This window comes from Colossoma macropomum, unplaced genomic scaffold (assembly GCF_904425465.1).
Source record: "Colossoma macropomum unplaced genomic scaffold, Colossoma_macropomum, whole genome shotgun sequence".
Lineage (NCBI taxonomy): Eukaryota > Metazoa > Chordata > Actinopteri > Characiformes > Serrasalmidae > Colossoma > Colossoma macropomum.
This window is the reverse complement of record NW_023494793.1, coordinates 36,406,876-36,433,438: the sequence shown is the minus strand read 5'-3', so window position 1 is coordinate 36,433,438 and position 26,563 is coordinate 36,406,876. Positions and strand designations below refer to the sequence as shown.

Below are 26,563 nucleotides of genomic sequence, written 5' to 3'. Positions count from 1 at the left end.
TAAATGAGCATTACAAGCCAAACAACACATCACAGTATCTTTCCTCATTCTTTTTACAAACACTGCATTATCATCAGTGTCTAAGAGAGCAAGGACTCTAAGCTTCTTTGTCTGATGAGACAGTGGCAGCTAACTGAGGAGTTTCAAGCTTTTAAATATGTGAATAAGTGATTTAACATGTAAAACAAGGCAGAATGGTGGGAAACATGACGATATTTATCATTATTGTGATAAAATACATCACAATTTGCTTTTCTGTGCATATCATGGACATCGTCAGTACATAAAGAACATTGAACAACTTACATTACAAAGAGCATAATTAATTAGTCCTGTTTAACGGGATTCAGTGCAGTGTGGTATATAAAATGGTGAACAAAAATCTTTGTATTTATTGTTTTTTGATGGTATTTTTGAAATATGGCAATACTGGTTCTATTTGGTCTGTTCCAAATTAACCTAAGAAAACGAAACCTAAGAAAACGAAATATTGTGATACATTTTGTGGGAATCATGAAAAGTATTGCAATATATTTTTGTCAGATCGCCCAGTCCTAGTTTTACAAATTTAAAGTTTCATTAAGTCTAATTTTCTGTTAAAACACTCAAACTCAGTTCCTGTTGGTGTAGATGTCACTTGGCAGCAAGGCATGAAGGCTTACAGTGATCTAAGGGCTGGAAAAAACGACAAAAAGAAGGGCGTGGTTGGACATTTTTCACTGATTAAGATATTAATAGCATTTTAAATATGAGGAAGTAAAACTATTTCGCATACCATAAACATACAATACACACAGAATGTGAAATATTTCCTGAGAAGAGATGCTCCTACACACAGTGCTTGCCCCTCCCTGTGTAACTTTGACTGCCCTCTGTTGCCATCTGCTGGTGCAACATAAATGATTCGGTACAGTGTACATGATAAAGAGGATATAATCACTTCCATATGCATTTAACAAGAATCTTTAAAACAAACTGTCGTTCTGACACATGGCAGTATATTTCACAATGGCCTTTAATATGTTACATTTGCACATAAAAAGTTCAGATATTTTATATTGCACCTCTTTCGAAAAATGAAGTGTAACTAAGTCCTATTATTCCCATTAAACACGACGTGGGACCAGCTGACTGGTCAATGAAATCACAAGGCTCTGACACCCGATTTGGCAGTTTGATGTTTATGAGGAGGTTTTTAGGGGGAAAGGGAAATCCAAAGCACAATATAGAGAATACACACACGGCTCAGCACTGCAATACTCTTTCTTTATAAATGGAGATAAACAACAATATTAGTCTTTCGGAGCTGATTCAAACAACAGCCCAGAATCCATCAGAAATGAGGTAAATATTTGTGTTTAACATCAAACTGAACTTACTGTAAAACAATGCAAACCACTGAAACAGAGTCAAAAGAAGAATCCTGGTTTTGTGAAAAATACAAAAAGAAGAAGAAGAAGAAGGAGAAGAACTCAGGGGCGTGAAGCAAGTGGCCATGCATAGGTGGCAAAACTAAAACCTTTTAAAAATGAAAAATACCTCAATAAAAAAAGGAAAAAAAAAGTAAACCACAGGCACAAACACAACTGAAGAAGCAAGTTCAACCGTCTGAGGTAAAAGGCTTGAACTTGCTAGAGGACTGGACCCCTAAGACTGGCACATACAAAGAGACAGGGCAAGCATGCATGCGCAGAAACACAGCACCAGCCGAAAGAACATCATCAACATCTACTGAACGGCACCACTATAGCTACACGAGACACGGCCACAGCCACTGAGCCCAGAGAGAGAGAGAGAGAGAGAGAGAGAGAAAGAGAGAGACAGAAGTAGAGACACAGAGAAAGAGCCAGAGACAGAGAGAGAGAGAGAAAGGTGGAAAAGACAGATAGAAAGGGAGAGATGCAACTGAAAAACAAGGAATTAGTGTGTAAGAGAAAAAGCGAGAGAAAGAGAGATAAAAACGGAGATGCAAAGAAAAAAAGTGTGAGAAAGAAAAAGGCAGAAAAATAATTAGCAAAAGTAAGCAAAAGAGAAAGAATGAGGGGTAGAAAAGAAGAGAGACAAAAAGGAAAAAAAAAATCAAACCACTAGTAAAACTAAGAGGTGGAAAGGAGAGATGCAAAAGGAAGAAGAATTAGTAAAAAGAGAGAAAGAGAGGGATAGAGAAGTGGAAAAGTACATATAGATATAAAAAGAGAGACAGAAACAAAGAAAATAAAACTGATGTAAAAGAGAAAGAACGAGAGAGAGACATAGGTGGAAAAGAGAGGGTGGAAAGACGGACAGAAAGTAACTGAAAGAAAAGCATAAAAGAAAAAGAGAGAGAGTGAGAAAGAGAGAGGTAGAGAGAGTGAGAGAGAGAGAGAGAGAGAGAGAGAGAGAGACAAAGAGAGAGAGAAAGGTGGAAAAGACATACAAAGGGAGAGATGCAACTGAAAAACAAAGAATTAGTGTGTGAGAGAAAAAGCGAGAGAAAGAGAGAGATAAAAAGGGAGAGATGCAAAAGAAAAAAATGTGAGAGAGAAAAAGAGGCAGAACAGAAAGGACAAACAAAAGAATTAGCAAAAGAAAGAGAAAGAATGAGGTAGAAAAGAAAAAAGATAAAAAGGAAAAAACTATCAAACCACTAGTAAAACTAAGAGAGAGAGAGAGAGAGAGAGAGAGAGAGAGAGAGAGAGAGAGAGAGAGAGAGATGCAAAAAAAAGAAGAAACAGAATTAGTAAAAAGAGAGAAAGAGGGCGGAGAAGTACGTATAAAGAGAGAGATAGAATGATATGAACTGATATGTAAAAGAGAGAGAGAGGTGGAAAAGAGCAGTTGGAAAGAGACAAAAAGAGACTGACAGAAAAGCGAGATAGAAAAAGAGAGACAGTGAGAGAGAGAGAGAGAGAGAGAGAGAGAGAAGAGGTGTGGCGTGTGTACATACATTACAGGGTAGTGAGTGAGTGAGTGAGCGAGTGAGAGAGAGTGAGGTGGCACTGCTCTGTCTGTGTGCAGAGAGTGAGAGCGACTATAGAGGTGCGCTTACCAGTGCGGCGGACACACAACCCTACGAGCTGCCTCACGCACTTCTACACACACTCGATGGAGATTTACTCTCAAAAAAAAAACACACCATACTGTATAATGACTTTTCATCATCAGTGCAAGCATGACTTCACCCCTCCCACAAAAAAAATAAACAAAAACAAAAAAAAAAAACATTTTGAATGGTTTTCAATGAGCACAACAAAGTCAGGACTGATAATGTTCTTAAAAAGGTTGTTTTTTCAGCAAAGGATCTTGTGCAGGTCAGGCATTTAACAGAAGTACGCCAGGTACTATGTTATTATAAGTGAAAGCCTTTACAACTACGTGCACTTCACAGTCCTGTATCTGCCTCTGAGGACTACTGGTTGTACCTAAGGGCTCTGGTCTGACAGCAAGCAGCTAGCACACAAGGCTAAAGGAGTCTAGGTCCATACAAGAAGCAAGCTCAGCAAATCATCAGCACACTACGTTTTTTTTTTTTGTTTGCTTGTTTAAAAAAAGGAAAATAAAGACCTCAGACAACATTCCGAGTAGTTTTTTGCCTCTGGCCGAAGGAGAAGGAGATTCAGAGACCGCGCTAAGAATGGAACTGCCTGTCAGGCAGGCCTCACACAGCACCTCTCTGACTACACATTTAAGAAGGAGGATGTTTCGCGCAAGGACGCTTGCCCTGCCACTCCTGTGCCAGCCAAACGCTTTTAGGGATCTGCAAAGAAAAGAACAAAAAACAAAACAAAACAAAAGCAAAGAAATAAACAAAAGAAAACAAAAAAAAAAAAATTACACAAGATGTTAGAGATGCGGCATAAGAATGTGACACACTATTCTATGACATTCCTTTCTTCATAACAACTGTTTCCCCAGATTCATTCTTGCCCGCTACGATTAGCACGAGAGAGAAAGCAGTCATCGGAGAAAAGTAAAAAACAGCAGCGGAAGCTTCTGAACGTACACATCCATGAACCCAACACTGAACAAAAAGAGACAGAGTGATAAAATAAATACAGTATGAATGTTAATACTTTCTTTATCGGTCTATCAAGCGCAGAATTTACAGCTACTGTTGTTTCACGAGGAAAACCATGGACTAGATTTAGTCTACAGCGACAGATTCTCCTGTATGCATTAAAAGCATGCAGAAACAGCTGCGATCACATCACTATCACCATGAATCACAAAATGTGCTTTGTTTCTGTCCTAAATCTCCAGGGAAATCTGAATCCAACAGTAATTACTTTAACCTAGTTCGTGTTTCATGCCAGTCGAACTAAGAACCGCATGCAGAATGTTTTGTTTTTAGGCCCTCGTCACGTGGAAAAAGCAGCGCATCTTGTAAGCACATGCCACTTGGAAGACATCTGAAGCTCTCTAACTACTTAAGCTTGGTTTTCTACCACCATCGTTAGGGGGAGGAACTGTGGACAGCAGCGAATGCAAAGCTAGCTAAATCTGAATCTGTTACGCACATGCAAGAGCTATTCTTTTTTTCTCCTTATCGTACACTTTTAGCATGAATGGGGCCAAAAAATCTCAGAAATTCATTTAAAAGAAATTCAAGAAAATAAGTACCTGAGTAAACTTTAGGCTATTCCGTTCCTTCTTCCATGCTCTCTCGTAGAGTATTTACAGTCAAATTTTAGGATTTAAACAGTTGAACTGTGATAAAAATCTAAACAACTCATTTTTTGATAAATTAGTCTGAGGACTGAACTGAAGCCTCATCTCTTTATTTACTAGGGCACAATGAGGCATTTATTTGGGTCAAATTTTGTTTCAGCAGTGTTTTTATTTTAAGAATTATACTCTTAACCCAAGAGTCACTCACTTTTGGCTTAGCCATGGACAAAAAAAAATTAACAAGTTTCAAACATTTTATACAAAAAAACAACCACAATACCCAAAGCTATGATATGAAATGTAGATTAAGCAGCCTTTTCTACTAACGACTTAAAGGATACCGCGAAAGCGGTTCTATTGCCTGTCTCATCCTTACGGACGTGTTTTTCCCTCTTACTGATACTGAGGTGGAGAAAGATGCCAAATAAAGAAGCCTATATACACAGACACAAATAGTCCGATATGCTACACGATATCTTGCACATGTAAAAACATCAAGTTCTGGCCACTTCCTTTCCCATAGGACGGAGGTGGTGTTTTGAACAGCTCACGTACACAATGTCCTTTCATCCTCTCTCTCTTATGCAGAGATAAATCATGAACAGCCTAGAGTGAACAATTCCTGCCTTTTCGCTTCATGTCCCGCCCTGGCGACCAGTCGAAAATGGCCCGAGGACGTGGACGATCAGGGGAAGCTGCTCACTCTAGGTATGCTGTATTAGCTCTGTTGGTTAAATGTATGTCATGGCACCTTTGGAGTTTGCGTCGAAGCACAGCTTGATGTAGGACGTGGGCACGTATCCTTCCTCGTCTTCGTTCCTGCGCACGCGTGTCCAGCCGTCACCCTTGTCTTCCTCGATCACGTACAGCATCTCGCCCTCCGCCATTGGGATGGTGCCCTCGTTCTGGCCTGAAGTGTGAGAGCAGAAGACATGCTGAGCTAAACTACTGGGAGCATTTGAATATTCCTGGAAAGAATATATATTTCAGCCAAATATGCTAGATTTGCTAATAATTAAAGTGAAACTGTGGCGAAAAATCTAATTTGCAACGACACCGTTTTAGGGTCACTTTAAAAAAAGGTTAAAAATCATAACATTTCATGGTAAAAAGTCATACGGTATGATATTTTGAGAATAAAGTCATAATAATTCGAGAATAAAGTCATAGAATTACAACATTAAGGTGGGAAATTACTGGAAAAGCGTTTGCAATAGAAAGGTAGCAACTCCTTGTGTTAAAATGAGGGACACTGAGGAGTTCGTAGTTATACTTACGTATCGATTTCTCCTATAAAGAATTACTCTCCCTGTCCCCTGCCACATCAGCACCAGAGTGTTATTAGTATAAGAAACGGCTGAAAGGGCTGTGCAAGAAACTGTATTTATTTAGAATAAAGAACCAGAAGGACTTGGAGGAAAGTGTTTTGTTGAAAAAGAACTCACAGGCAGTGGTCGTCTACACGGCTATCAGTGGTTACATCTCTGTGCCATTTGAAGAGGGCATGTAGTTTCACAGGCGACAATGAGAATGATAATCAAAATGATCGACCCCGGAGGAGTGAGCAGAACTCCAGCGCGCTCAGCGTCTTCGCCGTCGCCACTGCAGCAACTGAGGCCCCAACACGTTATGGCAGCCCCCTAAAATTAGCCCACTTTATCCTTGACATATCACAAGTTTATTCTTGTAACTTTACGATTTCATTATTGAAATATTACAACTTTGTTCTGTAAATATTATAATTTTATTCTAAAAAATACAACTTTATTCTCAAAACATTACAACTTTATTCTCAAGGTCTATTATTTTTACTTTTTTAACAGTGGCCTGAAAACGCTGTCGTAAATTTGCACAATGTCTCACTGTTATCAATTAAAATGGGCAAAAGTACGCTGCACTGCTGTAAACTGAACTAGCAGCCATACTGAAGTCTGAAATTTGTCTATACTTTTGTCTGTTTATATTGATATTAGTTACATAACGCCTCATAGGACCTATACCCTAGATTTTCCCCCTGAAGTCCACTTATAATGTTTGCGTAGTTTTATGTACAAAAAACTCATAATTCATGTTAATCCTTAAGAATTAACTAGGCGGGTTTTGTTACTGTGTCATGAGTGGCATATAAAACTGAGCACTGTTGTAAGTGCTTGCTCTGTATTGCACCTCATTAAAAAAGCAGATCAGGATGAAAAACTCCTTATAACATCATCGTAAGCAGGTAAACTGCTGTACGCATTTGTGGGTGAAGTCGCTAGTACTTTAACAGCTCATAAACAGATTGTTCACAAACAGGCCTTTCACGCTAAAAATCCCATAAACTAAATCGAGGTTGAATCATACAAGTTGGTCTAATGCCTTTCCTGGGATCTAGTACGTTTCTGCCGCTACCTTCAAAGGGGTAGAGTGCCTTGCATGTTCCTATGGTGGGTAAAGGATCTTCATCATCAAACTCATCGTCAAACTCAGTACTGCGGGACTTGAACTGCACTGTTTCCGTGCTGGGGTCCTCCGTGTAGCTGCCATCCGGACTGCGTGCAGAAGACATATAGTACATACAACAGTCCAAATGAATACAAAGAATCTGCAGGTGACCACTGGGAGGTGGACTGTCAGTGCTTTCTTTCGGAGTACCTCTCTCTGTTCTGGGCACAGCTGTTGGGTGTGTTGCCCTGCGAGTCAAAGTGAGCGCTCTGTCTCCGCTGAGTGCTGCCCTTCTCCAGCAGTTTTCTCTCCACGTCCGTTAGCCAGCCCTGGGAGAGGGAGAACATCTCTCAGTCAAGTTTGTCTCTGAACCTTCATTAACACTATTTATTGTATGAATTTAAGTCAACAGCTTGGCAAAAAAATCAAGTTTACACCATTGTCCCCTTACCCTGAATGTAGTGCATCTGTCAAGACATGTTGGTGTCTGAAATTTGCTTCTAGTTTTGCACTGAAGTAACAAGGCTAATGTATCTAACGAGTAGTGGAAGCAACATGCCTTAATCATCACACGTTTGCCTCAAACTGCATTAAATTGTTAATTAATCTCATATGAACTTGCTAATAGAGTTTCTAAAATGGTATGACATACTGTTGTCAACATAAAAAGTACTTTGCCTTGCTACAAACCGCAGTAGACGCAACCTTGAAGCCTGAATTTTGGCTTTGCTTTTGCTAATGTTGTAGCTAACAGTTTGTTAGTTGGAGCCACTCCTTCAGCATATGGTTGTAGCATGAGAAGAACCTGCATCACCATATGAGGGGAGAGAACTCTAAGAACTTGGACTGGAGTTCTGGGCAGCTTGAGATAAGGAGTAAAAGACTACGGAACAGGGACGAGACAGAGGTGGTGCTCTTGTATGAGCAAACTGAAAATTTACACATGGTTAAATTAAAAGAAGAAGCTTCAGGCAGGTCCTCCTCCCAAACTTTAGGTATTTTTCTTAAGTTCATTTTGTATGATGCTGAATAGTGGAGTATGTGCTTCCATGACTTTTTAGCTAGCCTTGTAGCTTCAGCGAAAAACTTTGCAAGCTTAAGATCAACCATGTCTTTACAGACTACATTTGAGGTAAGAGGAAAACTTTGAAATCTTGATTTTTCACTCAACTATGACTTTAATGTGATTCTCCTCACCTCATATTTGTGTGCCTCGAGCTGAAGCTTCTCTATGCTTTGCTGCACCTCCTCTAAGCGAGGGTCCACGCTGTTGGGGTCACCCATGTGAGGGTTCTTAATGTACACTTCTTTCATTTTAGTCAGGGCATCCCTGTGGACAATGACAAAGAAACATGATGTGGCATCAACGCTGAAACAATTTTTATGGTAACAGGAAGTAAATATGGCACTGATTCAGTACCCAGAAGTTATTTTTATTTTATTGGGATGTATAAGCTTTACACTAGAACTACATTTTGTACTTTATTATTTCCTTATAAAACAGCTTTGTATAAAGAAAAAAGTGTGTAAGAAATCTGGCATACTGTTATTAGACTACTAGTAGTTGGTCTATTAGACTATTAGTGGTTGGTCTAGTAGACTACTAGTATTAGGCCACTGGTCTAAAAGAAATATTAAACTAGCATATTAAACTATTAGTAGTTGGTCTACTAGACTATATGCAGTAAATTGCTGGTCTAATAGACTATTAGTAGTTGGTCTATTAGTCTATAAGTAGTAGACTATAGGTCTATTAGACTACTAGAAGTAGATCACTGGTCTATTAGACTATTACATCACTGGTCTATTACATTATAAGTAGTAGACTACTGGTCTATTAAACTATTAGTAGTAGACGGTTGATTAGACAACTAGAAGCAGATCAGTGGTCAATTATTCTATTAGTAATAGACTTTGGGTCTATTACACTATTAGTAGTTGATTTATTAGACTATTAGTAATAGTCTGGTCTATTAGACTACTAGAAGTAGATCTGGTTAATTATACCATTAGTAATTCACCACTGGTCAATATGTCTATTAGTAGTAGACTACTGGTCTGTTACAATGTTAGAAGTAAATCACTGATCTATCAGACTATTAGTCGTAGACTATTGGTCTGTTAGACTATCAGTAATAGACTTTTGGTCAGTTAGACTATTAGTAGTGGAGTACTGGTCAATTACATTAGAATACAGTAGTACACTATTAGTAGTCGACTATTGGTATAGTAGACTGGATTATTAGTAACTGACAATTGGGCTTTTAGATCATTAAGGCCACTGAAAACCAGATGCGTCATGTTGCGCTGTGGAGCATCCAAAAATTCGAACAATTGCTTTTAACAAGGTACACACACCAGCGCTGACATTCTGTGCTCAGCGACTCCCTTGCGCGCCACTCGCGTTCTGCAATTACTCGTTTGGATTTAACCCATGTTGAGACCATAGAAAGGCACAGTAGATCATATGTGACTTTAAATTTACACAGAGAAAGGCAGCCAGTCTTTTAGATAAACAGACTATTGCTAATGGTTTGTTACCTCAGCTAACGTTTCTATCCTGGTCTTTTTTCACCTCGTATCTTTTAGCTTGAAAGCTAAGTTTGTGAAGAGGCAGTCAACTGATGCCAAGCGGGATAAATGATGTTATAAGTTTTACTTCATTAAATTTATAAGAGTATGATATAAAAATGAGCTGAATAATTATCGTCACTCTCGCTGCAACGCATTCCATAGCAGCACGAAACGCTACGCGCAAATTTCAGGGAAAAAAATGGGATCCATATCAGTGGATACTTATCGGTATCAATGTTTGGAAAGAAACTGAGGCATCATGCCACCTCTGATTTCAAGCCTTTTGGAAACTGCATGAAGAAGTGTGTGTGCGCGTGCACACGTGCAGGTACCTCTGATCCATCTCTTTTTGGATGTCCTTGCTGATGTCATTAAGCTTGGCTTGCAGTTTTTTTCTCCTCTGTTCAGGTGGTAAGTGACTGTAGTCCTCCTGGCCTGTTCCCTGAGACACATACACACAAACACACAGACTCAACAAAACTGAAAAGGTGGATATCATTTCTCTTCATGAAAGTTTAAATAAGATGATATCAAATGTGCAGCCACAGACTTTATAGGTTCCAAAAAGCAGAAAAGGTCACAACATACTGGTTGTGGTCACAAAGCAGAAGACAGTGACTAACATTAACACATTAATTACATACATCTTGTTTCTGAAGCCCTTTTAAAAACCCCTTTTCTGATCCTTCCCTGGTCAACTTCACAAAATACTATGAAAATGTAATAAACAAACAAGCAATTGCAATAGCAGTAACATATAAGAGCTATGTACAGTCAACCACTGTATTAGTTTATGTTATAATGACTTAGCAAAGCAGTACAGCAAAGCAAAAACAGGCCAAAGCTGGAGAATGGCGGGAGGTGAGAGCAGACACGAACACTTACCAGCTTCAGGGAGAGCTGTGCACAGAATAGAAACAGAACAGAAGAGAGGAAATTTCAAATCAATTCAGCACATTGGGGTCAGATCAGCAGCTGAGATGGACTCATGTTAACATGGATTGGGATGAAACTGAGAGCCAAGCATGGAGGAAAAGGCAAATCATACAGGCATTACACTGGCTAGTGGCTAATGATTTGGATGAGCAGATTTGATGATAGCAGTTAGACCAACCTTCTCATCTTTATCCATCTTCTTTTTTATCACATCCCTTATATTTCCTGTTTACCTTGAGTTGCTAGTTTATTAGTTATTCCTACAATGTACTTACATTTATTGGCTACTTAATTAGGTGCAGCTACCATATACATGTACTTTGTGCCTACAAATTGCACCTAGTATTGAGACCATGCTTCCATTTACTTAACTTCCAGTCAAACTGGTCATTAAGCACAAGTTATTCATTTTCCACCTTCAGGAAAAAAGCAGAAAACATACATTTTACAGAAAACTACACAGATGTCTCAACAACTAAATACAAAAAAGTTTGTGTTTGTGGGATATTTTTCTGCAAAGTTCAGTCTTAAAGTTAAAGTTGGTTGCATTTTTGGCTTCTAACAATCCCAAACACATTCAATAATGCTGAGGTCTGGACTCTGGGGTGGTCAGTGCATTGCTCTTTTTTATCTATTTTCTATTGTCTATTCTCAGTAAGGGCTTCTTGACAGCTACACATCCTTTCAGACTCATAGTGTTGAGCTGTCTTCTCACAGTGGAAGAATAGACAGAAACACCTTTTTGAAATCTGAAGCAAGAGTGGAGCTTCATTTTCTCCTTTCTCTCAAAGACAAAAGCTTTAACTATTGTTTATCTAACTGGGACAGTTTTGAGCCCAATCCCATTTCTTACTTTTACCCCTACCCCTTGTTTTTGAGTGTCACCTTGCCCCTTGGACCTGAGTTACAAGTTGTAGTGGTTCAAATCTTCCCCTATGAAATGGGACCCTCAAATGAAAAGAACATTACTTCATTAACAAACTACTAGCGCTGCTCTGTAGGCGACCCTGCCAGTCTGCAGTGATAGCAGAGGAGGATAAAGTTCAGCAACCTCGCTGCTGGGCTTTAGTTACATTTAAGGCATCATATGCTTTCAAAGGGAGGGGATGTGACAATTATTTCCTACCCCTAATTCTTCAGTGATATGAAGCTGAAGTCAGCTATTTGCCAGTTTCTTGTTAGAATTTTCCCGTTCCACCTTAAATGGTGCAGCATTTCTGACCATGGTACTGCTGTAGCATTTAAGGTGTAACAGGATACTTAGCTAGCTAGCTACCTAGACATGCTTTGGTGGTCTACCAGGTCTTGCACGGTTGTTAGGAGTGTCATTTCTCTGTTTCGTGTAATCATTTTTTGAACTCTAGTTTAGGAAACGTCCGTTGTTTCATTTAATTTCTTATGACTTTGGCCTTCTTTATGCAAGTGGATTATCTTATATCTAATCTGCTCAGAAATATCTCCTGAGAGAATAATTAACTTTGCACTTAATGCCAGTTTTGAGTGGAAGTTAAACCAATGAAGGGTGGTCTGTGAATTGTGCCAAGTGCTGCATTGGATAAGTGCACCTGACCAAACAGCCAAAGAGTGCAGAAACAAGGTAGGTAAAATGAATAAACTAGCAACTCAGTGTGTTCTCAGTTCATTCCCTATACACGTTTATTTGTCGTTAATTTTTATTCATAGATTATGTAAATGCAAAACTTATGCGGCTTTATTTGACACTTAAGTACTTTCAGTTGCATTCTAAGTATGAATGGTGCTGTATATCTAAAGGGTATTATTATTGGGTATATCTATTAGTAGCAGTAGTAGTGGTAGTAGTGGAATTCTTATACTCCTGAGAGGAATACACTACAACTCCCATGAACCCCAGCAAGCGCACTCTGCCACTTACCCCACGCTTGAGGCTCCTCAGGCACTGCATTTTGTGTTTGGAGCTCATGAAGTCGTTGAGGCGCTGACTGAGCGGCTCCTTGGGCTGCTGGGGTGACTGGGGGCCATTTGCCAGGCCTTCCGGAGAGGGGGACGTGGGGGGAGGGGGAGGGGGCTGGCGGGGTGACGCTAACAAAGACATAAGCTATAGGTGAGGGTGTGATGGAGCCACGTTCAGAAATGGATGGAATGGAGAAAGACAGAAGGAGAGAGAAGTGAGGAGAGAGAAACACCCAAGTACAGGAACAGCAAGACGACAGCAAGAGTTCAGAACTTTCTTCTTAAACCACAATCAGGAATTTCAGCTAAGGATGTATGACGACCAAAACTGAGAGCATGGTAAACATCATAATGCACACTTTAATGCATGCATGATTTATGTATTTATGTCGCTGTAATTACAATGCCTCTGCTACTTGGTAGAGATTCCTGATTGGGCTTTAAATTATTAGATAAAGTCAAGTTAACTGTAAGCTGTTAACACACAATTAAAGAGAGTGCAGGGCAGGGAGGTGCACTGTGTTTTCACAACATGGTAAAGGACACTGAATAAGACTCAAGGGCTGACATTCATCTTTAATTTGGAGCAGCCCATCTACTATGTGATGCATGAGACTTTTATGAGCATGTAAAATATACAATAACAAACTGTTAAGATCTTTTTAGAAAGATTAATATGAATTAATTCTGTTAATAACATGTTAATGCAATAAATTATTTGTTTAACTTTGTTAATGCTCTTTCCTAGTTTGACCTTTTGTCCAATTTGTTATACTCAGCAAATAAACAGAAAGTCTGCATGAAAATTAGCAGAAAAATGCATATTTAAATCTGATCCTTATACGTATATGTATACATATTTGTACTTAGAAAATCAACAAAACATCAACAAAACTCAATTGGGGGTGTCCAGACTTTTGCATACAACTGTATATCGTATACACACCAAACAGGCATAACATTATGATCACCTCCTTGTTTCTACGCTCATTGTCCATTTTATCAGCTCCACTTACTATATAGGTGCACTTCGTAGTTCTACAATTACAGACTGTAGTCCATCTGTTTCTCTGCATACTTTATAAGCCCCCTTTAACCCTGTTCTTCAATGGTCAGGACCCCCATGGACCCTAAACGAGCAGGTACTATTTGGGTGGTGGATCATTCTCAGCACTGCAGTAACACTGACGTGGTGGTGGTTTGGTACGAGTGGATCAGACACAGCAGTGCTGCTGGAGTTTTTAAACACTGTGTCCACTCACTGTCCACTCTATTAGACACTCCTACGTTGTCAGTCCACCTTGTAGATGTAAAGTCAGAGACGATAGCTCATCTGCTGCTGCACAGTTTGTGTTGGTCATCCTCTAGTCCTTCATCAGTGGTCACAGGACGCTGCCCACAGGACGCTGTTGGCTGGATATTTTTGGTTGGTGGTCTATTCTCAGTCCAGCAGTGTCACTGAAGTGTTTAAAAACTCCAGCAGCACTGCTGTGTCTGATCCACTCAGACCAGCGCAACGCACACTAACACACCACCACATCAGTGTTACTGCAGTGCTGAGAATGATCCACCATCCAAATAGTACCTGCTCTGTGAGGGTCCATGGGGGTCCTGACCACTGAGAAACAGGGTGAAAGCGGGCTAACAAAGTATGCAGAGAAACAGATGGACTACAGTCTGTAACTGTAGAACTACAAAGTGCACCTATATAGTAAGTGGAGCAGATAAAATGGGCAATGAGCGTAGAAACAAGGCCATAATGTTATGCCTGATCGGAGTATGATGAAGACAGAGTAAAACATCATACTATGCATAACTAGGGCACATCATCAGTGATCTCATGAAAATAATATTATTGAATTACTTAAGATATAGTTATATAGTTAAAACGAAATACACGGATTTTAAATGAAATCTTTTTAGGGTCACTATTAACTACACAAAATAATGCAATTATTTTGACAGCCCTAATATTACAATGATGACTAGGAGCATTCCCAGACCTACTAGCTATGGTGTTAAATGTTAATCAGTCGCTCCTCTGATTTCTTTCTGTCTTGGTTGCTACACTTTATTCTGTCTTTTTCTGAAAGTCACAATAAATCAACATAAATAATGGTGGGAAGCTCACGCTATATTTAAGGAGGGCTGCATGAGGGGAAGCTCACGCAATCCTCTTTAAATATCCTTTCCACATTGATTGAGGTCATTCTGAGTGCACAGGAAGCAAATACAACCCTCTGCTGCTGTGGTCTGTTCTGATGATGAGCTGTAAGATATGTTTTGTCACCTAGCTGTTCCATTCTGACCTGATGTGCTTACATAAGTATAATGCCTTGCTTGGTAGGAACGTACTGTGTTGACTCTGTTCCTCCACCAGACGGAGACATTTTCTGCAGCCTTCAGTTTTGAATGCAATCAGCTGCTCATTACCAGTTTTGCTAAAGTGATAAAAGAGTGCTGCAGATATAACATTGATAAAGTGTATCTTATATATGAGATTTAAGACAAGCAAGTCAACTCAGTAAAATACAGCTTCATCTGAATGCTTGCCTTGCTGGTGCTATATGTAAACAGATACTGACAAACACTGAAGGTAAGGCAAACACTCACTGTCCCTTATGGGGGGACCAGCTGGGTTGCATCCACCCTGTTTTCATGGTTTCCGACATGGACAGGCCTCCAGCTTCAGAGCTGCTACCATAAGCGTCCAAATTTGGATGCCGGGGAACTAGAAACTGAGCTTTTGAATATTTTAAGGCTTTTTGAAAAGATGTCTTGAATTCATGCTTTGTTTTTTTTTGGTCCCACTTTATGTAATAACTGTAGTTACATGTGAACAACATGTGCAAAAACAATGTAACTAATGATTTTGTCACTGTTACAGAGTAATGCAATTACACATTTGTATCAACTTCAGTTGTTATATAGGTACAATGCAATTACAGAGTGGTAAATAATGTGATGTGATTATGTTACCTTGTTACAACACAGTTATTCCACAATAATTATGCAAAACATAAATGTTATATTATGCAAAAAGAGACTTCTGATCTGTAGTGTATCAAAAAGATGGAGGCAAAACTGAAGTTAATACACATGTAATTACACAGGCTATACTTCTGTAATCCATCTGTAACAATGCTTACATCATCAGTAGTTACAGTGTTGTTACATATGTTATTGATGTGTAACTACACAGTTATTAGACACACTTAACATAAAGTGGGACCCCTTTTTTTGTTCATGACCCTAGTAAATGACTCATCCATGCTCCACAACTATTCTTTTTTAGTAATTTTTGCAAGATTGAATAAGCTTTCCAGGATGTTTGTAAAATCCCATTCAGTCTAATAAGAAATTGTAGGGATCTCTGTTTAAAGTCGCTACATAATCGAGTGTAAACTATGCTAATGATAGCTTAATGGTGGGGAAAAAATAAAAAAAGACATACATCTGTTGTATTCTAACAGTGTGACCTTACACACACATACAATATACAAATAAGAGACATTTGAAATCAATAACTCAACGTAAATTCAGGTATTTTGACAAAACTGAGTTGCTATTATTTCTTCAGTTTCTCATTAGGTTCAATAGGATTTTTGCAAAAGACTGTATTTGTAGGTGGGGAACAGACAGGTCAATGTTACCCATCTGAGATATTCCTGTTCTAGGAAGCAGCTGAGATTTTATGGGCTGTTTTTCCAAACACAGATTAAGCCCAGTCTTATTGAATCACTGTCAGTAGGGGGGTCTTACTCCGTTCTTTCTTGTCTAGAAAGCGCCTGTCTGCTTTTGCTCAGCCAATGTTTTTGGGCCTGTGTTTATTGTGCACCTCAGCGTAACCCACCCACATCTGAGCAGAGGGGAATCCACCTGCGTTTTTACCTTATTCCTCTTAATTAAAGGCCACAGTTTGCTCCGGCTCCTGCGCCGGCTCTCCCCACGGGCATTCAGAAAACTGGACTCCGACACGGCTCTCTTCATGGACACGCTGTAGTCTTCAAACTCCACATCCCCCGGGGGCTCGAAGCCCGACTTGAACGTCTCCACGACCTGCTTGGTGTCCTGGGGTCCGAGAGAGTGCAGGGATGGAAAAGATTACTATCCTCAGCACTTAAACGACAGCACTAGGTTGTAGCATTTTTAAAGGCGATAGAGAGAGATTAGAGCTAAGTCAAGGGCCTACGTAGGTTTAAAGTCAGTCCATTTGCTCGAGGGAATGGTCTAATTCAGGGTAAACATTCCATTTAGCACAAGCTGCTCCCTGAGACAAACTCTTATTTCTGGCTGCATAAACAAACCACCACATCCTCTCAGTCACAGGGCCAAGAGGTTTACTATAAACATATTAGTTTTACAATTACAGTCCGACGAAAGGAATATTTTGTGTCCGATACAGATTTCATGGGGCTCATTCATTTCATTCAAGTTCTGATAACTGATAATATAATTTTATATCTATATTCCAAATTTTACTTAACGGACTGATGTGATTGCCAGTTGTCAATAGTCACATTTCTAAACCCCTTATTCTTTGCTTAAAGTGCTGAGCAGGTATGATAAAACTCAATATTACAGTATTTTCCAAATATATCACAGTCTCTATTGTTTTAATAAAGACTCTATGCTTCCTATGTGCTGCTATTCTATGCTAAAAGAATATGATACAGCTTGTTTTGACTGGTCTGCTCTGTTCTGTTTTCTTCTCTTAAAACTGCTCCAAAGAGAACCTTACACAGTACTGTAAATGTTAACTACACAGATTTCCACAAAGGAAACCTGCTATTTATTTAGTCTTTAATGCATTTTAAATTGTCCTTTTAAAACAATCTGAAGCACTCAGCAGATGACATACATTATTTGTTAACTGTCATTTACTGGACACCAAAATAGAATTAAAAAGCTAAAAATAAAATGCTTGACAAGAGGAAAACCTGGGATATAATGCTTGTTATCTATGAATACTGAACATGTGTGACACCAGAATCAGTATAAACAATATATCACCCAGCACTATTTATTCATAAAGACACAGATTACATATTCATTTCATAGCAGCTACCAAACTATTCATAGTAGTTACTGAATAAACAGGACTTAAGATAAATAACTGAGAAATTCAGAAATTCACAGTCTTCACATTGTAGCACTGGGGATTGTGTTACACAGAACTTGTGACGGTTTCTGTTAATTATCTCTTATTTTTCTTATTTTCAAATAAACCTTTTTTTGTGTTATAACACAAAACATTAAGTTTGAATTGTCTGTTTACAATGGAATTCATACTGTTCCAATAAACACAGTATGCTCACACATACAAGTACTTGTCTACTAAAGTCTATAGAAGTTTTATTAGAATGAGAATCTACACAACATTAATAAGGCCAGTATGCAGTATAGACTATACTGTATTGTATTTTTCTTTGGAAGACAAAACCCTATAAAAAAAAACAAACAAATATTTCACAACTTGAATACTTTGGATGTTTCATATTCCCATAATAACTGTGTCATATTGACAAACAGACTGTCATTTATTCTGGACAGGCCAGACTTCTCCAGTTCCTAATTTCACAAAGCAAATGGACAACACATGCTTCATATCCTGAAGGTTAGTAAAGGCAGAGGTTCAACAAATAATCATAACAAAACAGCACATTTCCTCAGACTCAAACAAACAGACCCAATATGAGACATGGCTGGCAGCTCTAATTCCTCTATTCTCCATTCCAACTTGCAGTGGACTGTCTGTGGCATTCATACAATGTCAGCAGAATGAGATAAAAAATCAGCAGGGAAACAAGTTATTTTGAGCATGTTTTAGTATGATCATCTACATCTGATAGGCTGGAATTCAGCTACGGCTAAAGCCCCGAGTGTGCCGTCCATGAAGCCACACGGGGCTTAAATCCAATCGCGGTCAGTAAGCCACTTCAAATCTGCAGCAAAAGCAAGCCGTACGAGTCAATTAGTGTTTCTCTGGAAATCAGACCGGTGTGGCCTCGCTCCATCTGTGACACTTGGCCTGACCACAGGGGGCCACGTGAGCGCTAACCACAGGATTTAGCCGTCCAGATCAACAACAACACGCACCAGCTCGGTGGCTGCAGCTGATTGGCTCACAGCTCTAAATTATTCATGGTAACCTGGATGACTACATCTAGCAGCGATCAGTGCTCATTAGCATGAAAGTAGGCCACAGGCAATCAAAGTAATGGAGTCAGCATTTTGCAACGGTAAATCTGTCAGCTAAATATGGATTACTTAATTCCTGTTGTTTTAGAATGCAAAAAAAAACATTCCTGCAAAAGGTTTCATTGGAGACACAAAAGGATGTGCATTATTTTATAACAGGTAACTGTTTTGTAAAAGAGCCAGAATAAACTTTTGCTCAAATAAGGCAGGAAGCTGTGACTTGAAGTCGTTCTTAGTAGGACTGCAGCAGGAGAAAGCACAGTCCACTTACCATTTTGGGCTCGATAGACTCCGCTGCCTTGGTCATTCCATCCAGACATTTGCTAACGATGGGCAGTACCTTACGCTCCACCTCAGCATAGCACCTCATACTCTCCCCTATTCTCTCAATCCGTCTCTCCTCCATCTCCTGGATCCTCTGTAACGCACCAACACATAGCGATTTCCAAAATGTACAATCACAAAATATCCATTATAATCCATATCCATGTTAATAAACCCTCAAACATCGCTTTTGACCAAATATAGAGCTGTCCAATAGATTTTCACAAGTTTGCATTGTTGTTTTGAATCCTTGCATCAGTACGCTATATTAGCTATTTATCTGCATATTATACCATTCGCTGTTTAGTCAATGTGGATGAAGCACCTACTTAACACCTAAATATGGCAGTAGCTGTTTTGTATGTTATACCCAGCTTTCCATTTGCTACACATTTGCCACGGTAAATAAAACCAGTGGAAACGTAAGTGCTAACTATTCTAACTCAAACTGTAATAATGCAAAGCATCATGATACATTAAATCTTTGCAAATGCATTCTTCTGAGTATCGGCTGACTATACCCTGTAGTTTTTGAGACACCATTTTTTAAAATTATTTCAATTGTTAATGTATTATGGAATTTGTGCTTTACCGTATTCAAAGGTACATCATTTCAGCTTTATTATAACTTTTAATTTAGCTGAACCAGTCCAGCTGAAAACAGAAGAAAACTAGAAAATGTTCACTTTTTTACTTCCAGTACTACACTCGCACTCATGTCATGTTCAAACCAGAGCTCTACAGTGCTACTCCACCATCTGACACACATTACACTTAGTCAACATTCAGAGAGATACTGATTTTGAAAACATGAACACTGGCTGGAATTCATTTGTCAAAAACAAACTGCCTCTTAGTAACAAAACGTCTGTGAGAAAATATGCAGGTACAGTTGTCTGCAAAAGTTTAAGCACCCCTCGTCAAATGACAGCTTTTGTTGATTTTCTAAGTGGATACGTTTCACATCCTCTACAGAGAACACCCTTCTGCACATTCCAATGCACAATTACTGTTTATTGGCTGAATTGAACATATTGGGGAAAAAACACAAAATGTGACCTGTGCAAAAGTTACGGCACATATATATTTTTTCTAATTGTAACTCAGATAAATAGAAATCGTGCACTAAAGTTTGCAGAAAAATACCATAAATTTGTTCTCTTATTTGACCGGGTGTGTTCAAACTGTATATCGAAATTTTAGAAAACAAGGACAGGACAGGAAGTTTCCAAAACGTGCCACACTCGGGCCATCCAAATGTCAAAATCCAAATCCAACAATTTTGCAAACTGATGCGCTTCACACCTAGAAGTCCTCAAGCTGCCATCCAAAAGAAGGGATACGCAACAAAACACTGACCTAAATATAATACTTAACATTAACCCAAATAAAGGAACGAGACGCTAATGTCTGCTACACTAATGTTTCAGTACTTGGTCATTATTGCTGGTCATTGTAAGTGTTTTAAGTAATACATTTAGCTAAAAAAATTATAAATAAACAAGCTTTAATTTGTATTCAGAGAATGCCCCAAGACCAATATATATGTATATATCTTGACAAAGGCAGCTACAGTGTCAGTGAGAAATGTGCATGCTTTGCTTTAACCTGTGCATCTCACCTGAAAGGTGTGAGACTGACAGAATGTATGTATTCATGTGAGTAAGATCTGAAAAAGGTGAGGATGTGAGAGAGGGTGTGAGTGTTAATGTATGTGTGTCAGTCATGTCTTACCTGAAAGATGTGAGGGATAAGAGTGTAGTAGTGCTCATGCTGGTCTTTATTAAACTTCTGTAGGTAGGACAGGTACTCATTCTTACTGTCATCGGCTATCTGATGCCTCATCTGAGCCTGCTGCTTAGCCTGAGAGAGAGAGAGAGAGAAAGAGAGAGACAGATAGATACAGTAAGGTGGGATGTCCATCAAGCGCAGTGTTTTTAAAAGTATCCTTTGCTCCACTGCAGGATAACGCTGTGGAGTACAAACAAACAAACAACTAAACACAAAACAAACATGTACACTGGTGTCAAACAGTGCTTTAGTAGTGCATAATACTTTAGTTGTGGCACGGGAATAAAAAACAACATGGGATAATAAAAACAGTGGCAACCAGATGCTGCGTTATGGAAAGGTGCCAATCTACTAGAGAGCAGAGCGCTCCAGTGCAGCTGCTTCTAAAGACACTCCGTTCTACAGTGCTCCATCCTGCAAAATCTGTGTAAACGTGGGGAAACTGGGAAAACACTTCAAACACAAAAAAAGGAAGAACAGCTTAAAAAAAAAAATCACCACAAGGTATCACGTTATTTCATGCAGTCTATTCACAACAACAGGCGCAATTCACAAAGCAAGATTGTCCACAAGGCCAGATTACTTAAGCAATACATTTAGTCAAACGTCAAGACTATCTGAATGTAGGTGAATTTAGACACATTCCTTTGGGCAGTCTTGACCTTTGGCTTGAGTAATCTAGCTGAGAAGCCTGCTTTGTGGATTACTGCCTGTTTTCTGCTCATGGTCTGACTGGGGCACTTGGACCTCATTTACACCTGGTCATTTCATGTGTCTTGAGTAACAGGACCATCAGTGTTAGGGGTAACATGGTACAAAGTAACACATTACTGTAGTGTGATTACTTTTTCCTGTAATGAAACAGTGTAATGCATTACAGTTTAAATTCTTTTAGTAATATCCCAGGTACTGACCTAACAAGAATTATGTTACTTGGGTTACATCATCTACCTGCAATTCGTTGCACGTGTGCTGCTGACTTTGATTATAAAGGCGAGCAGAGAGGCACGAGCACAGGACGCACCATAAACTCACTGAGCAGTCTGTCGAGCAGCTAAACAACCTAACAGGAATGTGCTGGATGAAGACCCCCACGCAGAAGAAGAGAGATCCCCAACCTCACCTAAACAGGCCAGACTCGATTTTCTCTCAGGAACAGCTCTAGAAGCATTACAGTCAATTCACAGGCACTTTTATTTTTCGAGGCAGCTGTTTTTGGACCATTGTGGCTCGTTTCTCTGTATTAAAACAAAATGAGCTGTTTATGATCTTAATCAAGCATAACTGGCTGTGTGTTCAGAGTAAAGGCATGGAGAGCGACAGAACATTTAAATGCTGTTTACTGTGACTGCCCATTTCTTTCTAAATAAATGACTGAAAATGACTTTTTCAATTAGTATAGACTGAGCATAGAGTAACCTAGTTACTCTGCAGTTCTGCATACAGGGGGACAACAACTACTGGACTGCCATCACTAAACAGAGGCATCGCTGTTTCTTTAGTTCAACTGCTGACACGAGTTTCTCCTATGAGTTTAAGGCCCAATCCCATTTCTCCCCTTGCCCCTACCACTTAGCCCTCAGCCCTCCGTTTTGCGCGTTCACGCCTAGGGGTAGGGTGTCCCGATTACTGCTGAGACAGAAGGTAGGGTGAAGTGTTAGGGAGGTTTTTTAGAGGCACACTCCAAACAGTGTTATGAGAAAAAACGGCAAGATGGCTGTGCGAGCGACCAAAAAAACCCACAAATGTGAGTATTTTTTCCGTATAAACATTACCATAACCATTGTATTATCTTAGTTTAATGTCGTTTGAATATATGTTGGTCCTTTTCTTCAAAAGCATAAACAATTGCTAATAGTATGCTGATGTCTTGGTCTTCCCGTTCCTTCCTAAATAGTCCAGAAGCACCAGAATGTAACTGCTGCTCCATTTAAGGTGCAATGGGAAAATCTGAACAAGAAGCTGGCAAATAGCTGACTTCAGCTTCATATCACTGAAGAATTAGGGGTGGGAGATAATAAATAATTGTCATCCCCCCTCTTTGAAGGCATATGATTTCCTAAACGTAACTAAACCCCAGCAGTGAGGTTACTGAAATTTACCCTCCTCTGCTGTCACTGCAGACTGGCAGGGTCGCCTACAGAGCACTGCTAGTAGCCTGTTAATGAAATGATGTACTTTTCTATTTAAGGGTCCCATTTTGTAGGGGATGATTTCAACCACTACCCCTGTAACTCAGTTCCAAGGGGCAAGATGACACTCAAAAACAAGGTGTAGGGGTAAAATGATGAATGGGATTGAGCCTAAATCAGTACACTACTTCGTTTAAGCTAGTAAGCTTAAATAAAGCTCAAGTTTGCTTTTGGTTAACTATATTTCACCATCTCAACACACAGGCTAATTATTATAAACAGCCGCCCACTTGTAAACACTGGCTTCCAGTGTAAGGAAATGAACAACATGGTGCAAAGCTGTGATTTTCTACTGAATACAACAGGAGAATGAGGAGAAGCCAAGGCAGGTACATGAGCTGATTTGCATATTATCACATAGCAAACAGATTTTAATCTGACTAATGGGAGGTGCCAAATGTACCAAGTGTACCAAGTGTAAATGCATGTGTTTAAAATCTTTTTATTATTAGGTTACAATATAGATACAAGGCACATTAAATGACCAGGTGTAAACTGGGTTTCAGACATCTAGACAATCAGTAATACCGCCCCACTTCTCCATCACCCAGTACCTCCAGAACTTTAAAAGCGTAGCGTTTAACATCAGTGCAAATCATGGCAGCAGAAGAAGTAAAGAAGTAAAGACAGAGAATAGGAAAAGAAACTGCAAAGGAAAAGATACAGTGCTCCTGTGGTCACAAACACATACACAAATGAGACAAAGTCAAAACAGTAAAGAAGTCAAAAAAGAATCACTCAGGTTTCACAGATTCATTCAGCATGCACATTAACAGAACACAAACACCAAGACGCACGGCACAGAAAATGGACAGGAATTGGCCGCTTGTTCTTAGAACCTGAAGCAACTCGTGGCTTTTTCTATGAATGGGCAGATTATGCACCACTTCAGTCGCTTAATCGAGTCAATGTTGTACTAAACAGCAGTTTAATAAGTCTGTTGTTGTTTATTGTTGGTGTTTGTATGCCTGCACTCGGTGGCCAGAGGGAGGTGATAGAGCAACAGGGGCAGAGATTCGGACAAAGAAAAAAGAAGAACTTAATTTTGCAACAGACATTTTACGTTGATGTTGATGTCTATGGGTGTACACTAAACAGATTAACACTTCCCCACAGACAGAGACAACTTGTGGTTATAAACCTACCTTGAGTGAACACCGCTTTGAGACATGTTAAAAAAACAAAAACAGAGTCGATTAGTGTCAAAGGACTACTTAGCAATGCGTATAGATGCGTATAATCAAATATTGTATATGCGTATAATATACAAATAGAATACTGTGCAAAAGTCACAGACCGCCCAAATATTTAATGTCCTGTTAAATCGCTCATTAAGTAGTGCAAAAACAAAAATGAGTGCAAAAACGAGTTTCCAAAACTCAAAAAATAGTTTAAAGATGCAGAGAACACGGCACTCTTAACAGCTGTGTAAGACCTGGTAGTCCACCAAAACTGTCCCCATCAGAAAAACAGTACTTAAAGTCAGAGTGCGAAATACTCCCTTGTATTCAGGGGGTCCCATATTGGCTGGTTATACCAGCATTGGTTAGCTGCTCACTTGCCATAGTGGCGCTAATGCTAGCTTTAATGGCAACAAAATGTTTGGTTCAACAATTCATCCTTCGGAAATGCTCCTTTCTAGTTTGGTAATGCCGTCTTCCTCGCATTAATTGGGATCTTACACGTCTCCTCTTTTGTCTTCGGTTTGAGAAATGAGTAACAACTCACTCTTTCCACTAAACTCTTGGGAAATTGGGCAAGTTTTCAGATTTAAACATGTGCTGTGGCATATTGTAAAGTTTTTCAGAGGTAAAGACTGTTCCCCGTTCGTGGTTGAGGCAGGCTAAACAATCAGCTTTCCCTGAATCTGTTTTTGAGTGTCTATTTTTCCCTAATGGACAGCAAAATATCATAGTAAGTTCATTTTCAGGGATTTTGAGACATTCAGGGGGTCCAATTAGTACATTAATTAGGGGATCCCGGACCTCTCCATATTTTGCACCTTGCTTAAAGTCAAGTCAAGCGCTTTGTTGTCACAAAGCAGCTTTACAGAAAATGCGGGTCCAAACCCGAGCGAGCAAGCCGAGAGTGAAAGCTTTCATCTTTCATCAAAATCAAGCTCCACTCTTGATTCAGACCTTTCTGTCCATCCTTCCACTGTGAGAAGAGCTCAACGCTATGGGTCTGAAAGGATGTGTAGCTGTCAAGAAGCCCTCACTGAGAAAAGGAAAAAACTAGAACACCGAAACTGGACATCTGGGATGGACATCAGGGTTTTAAGAACCGATGAGCCTCCATTTAGAAATGAGAATGTTTGGGCTGAACTTTGGAGGTGTAGAAAAGGATCCCTACAAGATTCTTTGAACAACTGAAAGCAAGTCTTCTGAAAAGAATGCAAGGTGTAATAAAGTCAAAGAGTGGACACACTAAACACTGAAACACTGACATTACACTTAATTGTTCAAGCTAAGTTTTCAACTTTGTTCCTGAAACATCAATAATGTGTACTAAGGGCCATTTGACTGTTAATTAAATAAATAAAAGGGTGGTCTTTGACTTCTGCACAATACTGAATTAGCATTAAACTATAATTTTTATTTGGTTAAAATCACATTAATAGACTAATAGTTATAATAATAAGTAATAAAAAAAATAAGTAGTAAAATTATCCCTACTAAATAATAGTACCATCTAAGCCTTTTTTAGATGTTATATGAAAGGTGCCAAGAGTCTACCTTTAGCTAACAACGCTGTCCAAAACGTTTTTATGTCCATCTGCATTTTGCACTTTTTATAAACCACCCAGCACCCAAAAAAACTGCAACTCTGCAAAATCTCAGCTATAATCTTGTATAATTACCATCTTGGTAATTCCAAGTACTATAAAATCCAATGAAAGGAACAGGCCATTCAGGGGAAGTGGCAGTGTATTTCTTGCCAGGGTGAATCAGCTTAGACTTATTAATCAAAAGGACTCATGACATGGGCTGTAAAACTGTCCACAGCTCGTTAGGTTCCAACAACTGTCCAATTTCCCTGCAGGGAAAGTATGGCACATCTCCAGAGGAAAGCTATGGTTAGAGGGAAGAGGAGCAAGACTCTTTAGGATGCAGTGGAAAGATCTGAATGAATGCCAAGCACGTCACTGACACGCATCCATCCCAAACTCCCTGCAGGAGACACCTTATCTCAGCGTATTGAAACCCGGGGCTGGGATGGAATGAGAATCCTGGGTCATTAGACCAAGAAAAAAAAAAGAAAAAGGCAGAAAGCTTCTTCTGAGCATACCTTCTCCACGTCTGCCTTGGTTACGTTAATGTCAGCGTCCATTTTGTCAAAGTAATGCTGGGCTCGGTCCGCCTCCTTGCAGTCTCGCTCGAACCTTCGTTTGCTCTGCAAGAGACCAGCACAGATTTCATCAACCACCAGCAAGAAAAACAGGTTGACCCCTTGCAAAAAAATCTCGGTACAGCAGGATGAATAGTCCACTGCAAGAACTGATTTACTGGCAACACATAAAAACATCTTAAATATAGTTCATC

At 39.4% G+C, this 26,563-nt stretch overlaps 1 protein-coding gene across 2 annotated transcripts in view; it reads right to left on the bottom strand.

The window, feature by feature from the left end:
* Positions 1 to 2,892: 2,892 nt before the first annotated feature.
* Positions 2,893 to 26,563, bottom strand: part of fnbp1a (formin binding protein 1a) — a 38,741-nt gene continuing 15,070 nt past the window's right edge. Inside the window, exons 6-18 of one of the 2 annotated variants that reach the window (XM_036579404.1) lie at positions 26,310 to 26,414; positions 24,167 to 24,181; positions 20,773 to 20,901; positions 18,986 to 19,132; positions 16,405 to 16,584; positions 12,476 to 12,658; positions 10,531 to 10,545; positions 9,978 to 10,087; positions 8,269 to 8,401; positions 7,282 to 7,400; positions 7,039 to 7,178; positions 5,399 to 5,557; positions 2,893 to 3,736 (exon numbers count right to left, since the gene is read on the bottom strand). In XM_036579404.1, the coding sequence (XP_036435297.1) occupies positions 3,729 to 3,736; positions 5,399 to 5,557; positions 7,039 to 7,178; positions 7,282 to 7,400; positions 8,269 to 8,401; positions 9,978 to 10,087; positions 10,531 to 10,545; positions 12,476 to 12,658; positions 16,405 to 16,584; positions 18,986 to 19,132; positions 20,773 to 20,901; positions 24,167 to 24,181; positions 26,310 to 26,414 (1,443 nt within the window). In that variant the 3' untranslated portion in view covers positions 2,893 to 3,728. Of the gene's footprint in view, positions 3,737 to 5,217; positions 5,558 to 7,038; positions 7,179 to 7,281; positions 7,401 to 8,268; positions 8,402 to 9,977; positions 10,088 to 10,530; positions 10,546 to 12,475; positions 12,659 to 16,404; positions 16,585 to 18,985; positions 19,133 to 20,772; positions 20,902 to 24,166; positions 24,182 to 26,309; positions 26,415 to 26,563 lie in introns of those variants that run through there. The other variant, XM_036579403.1, reaches the window with a different exon arrangement.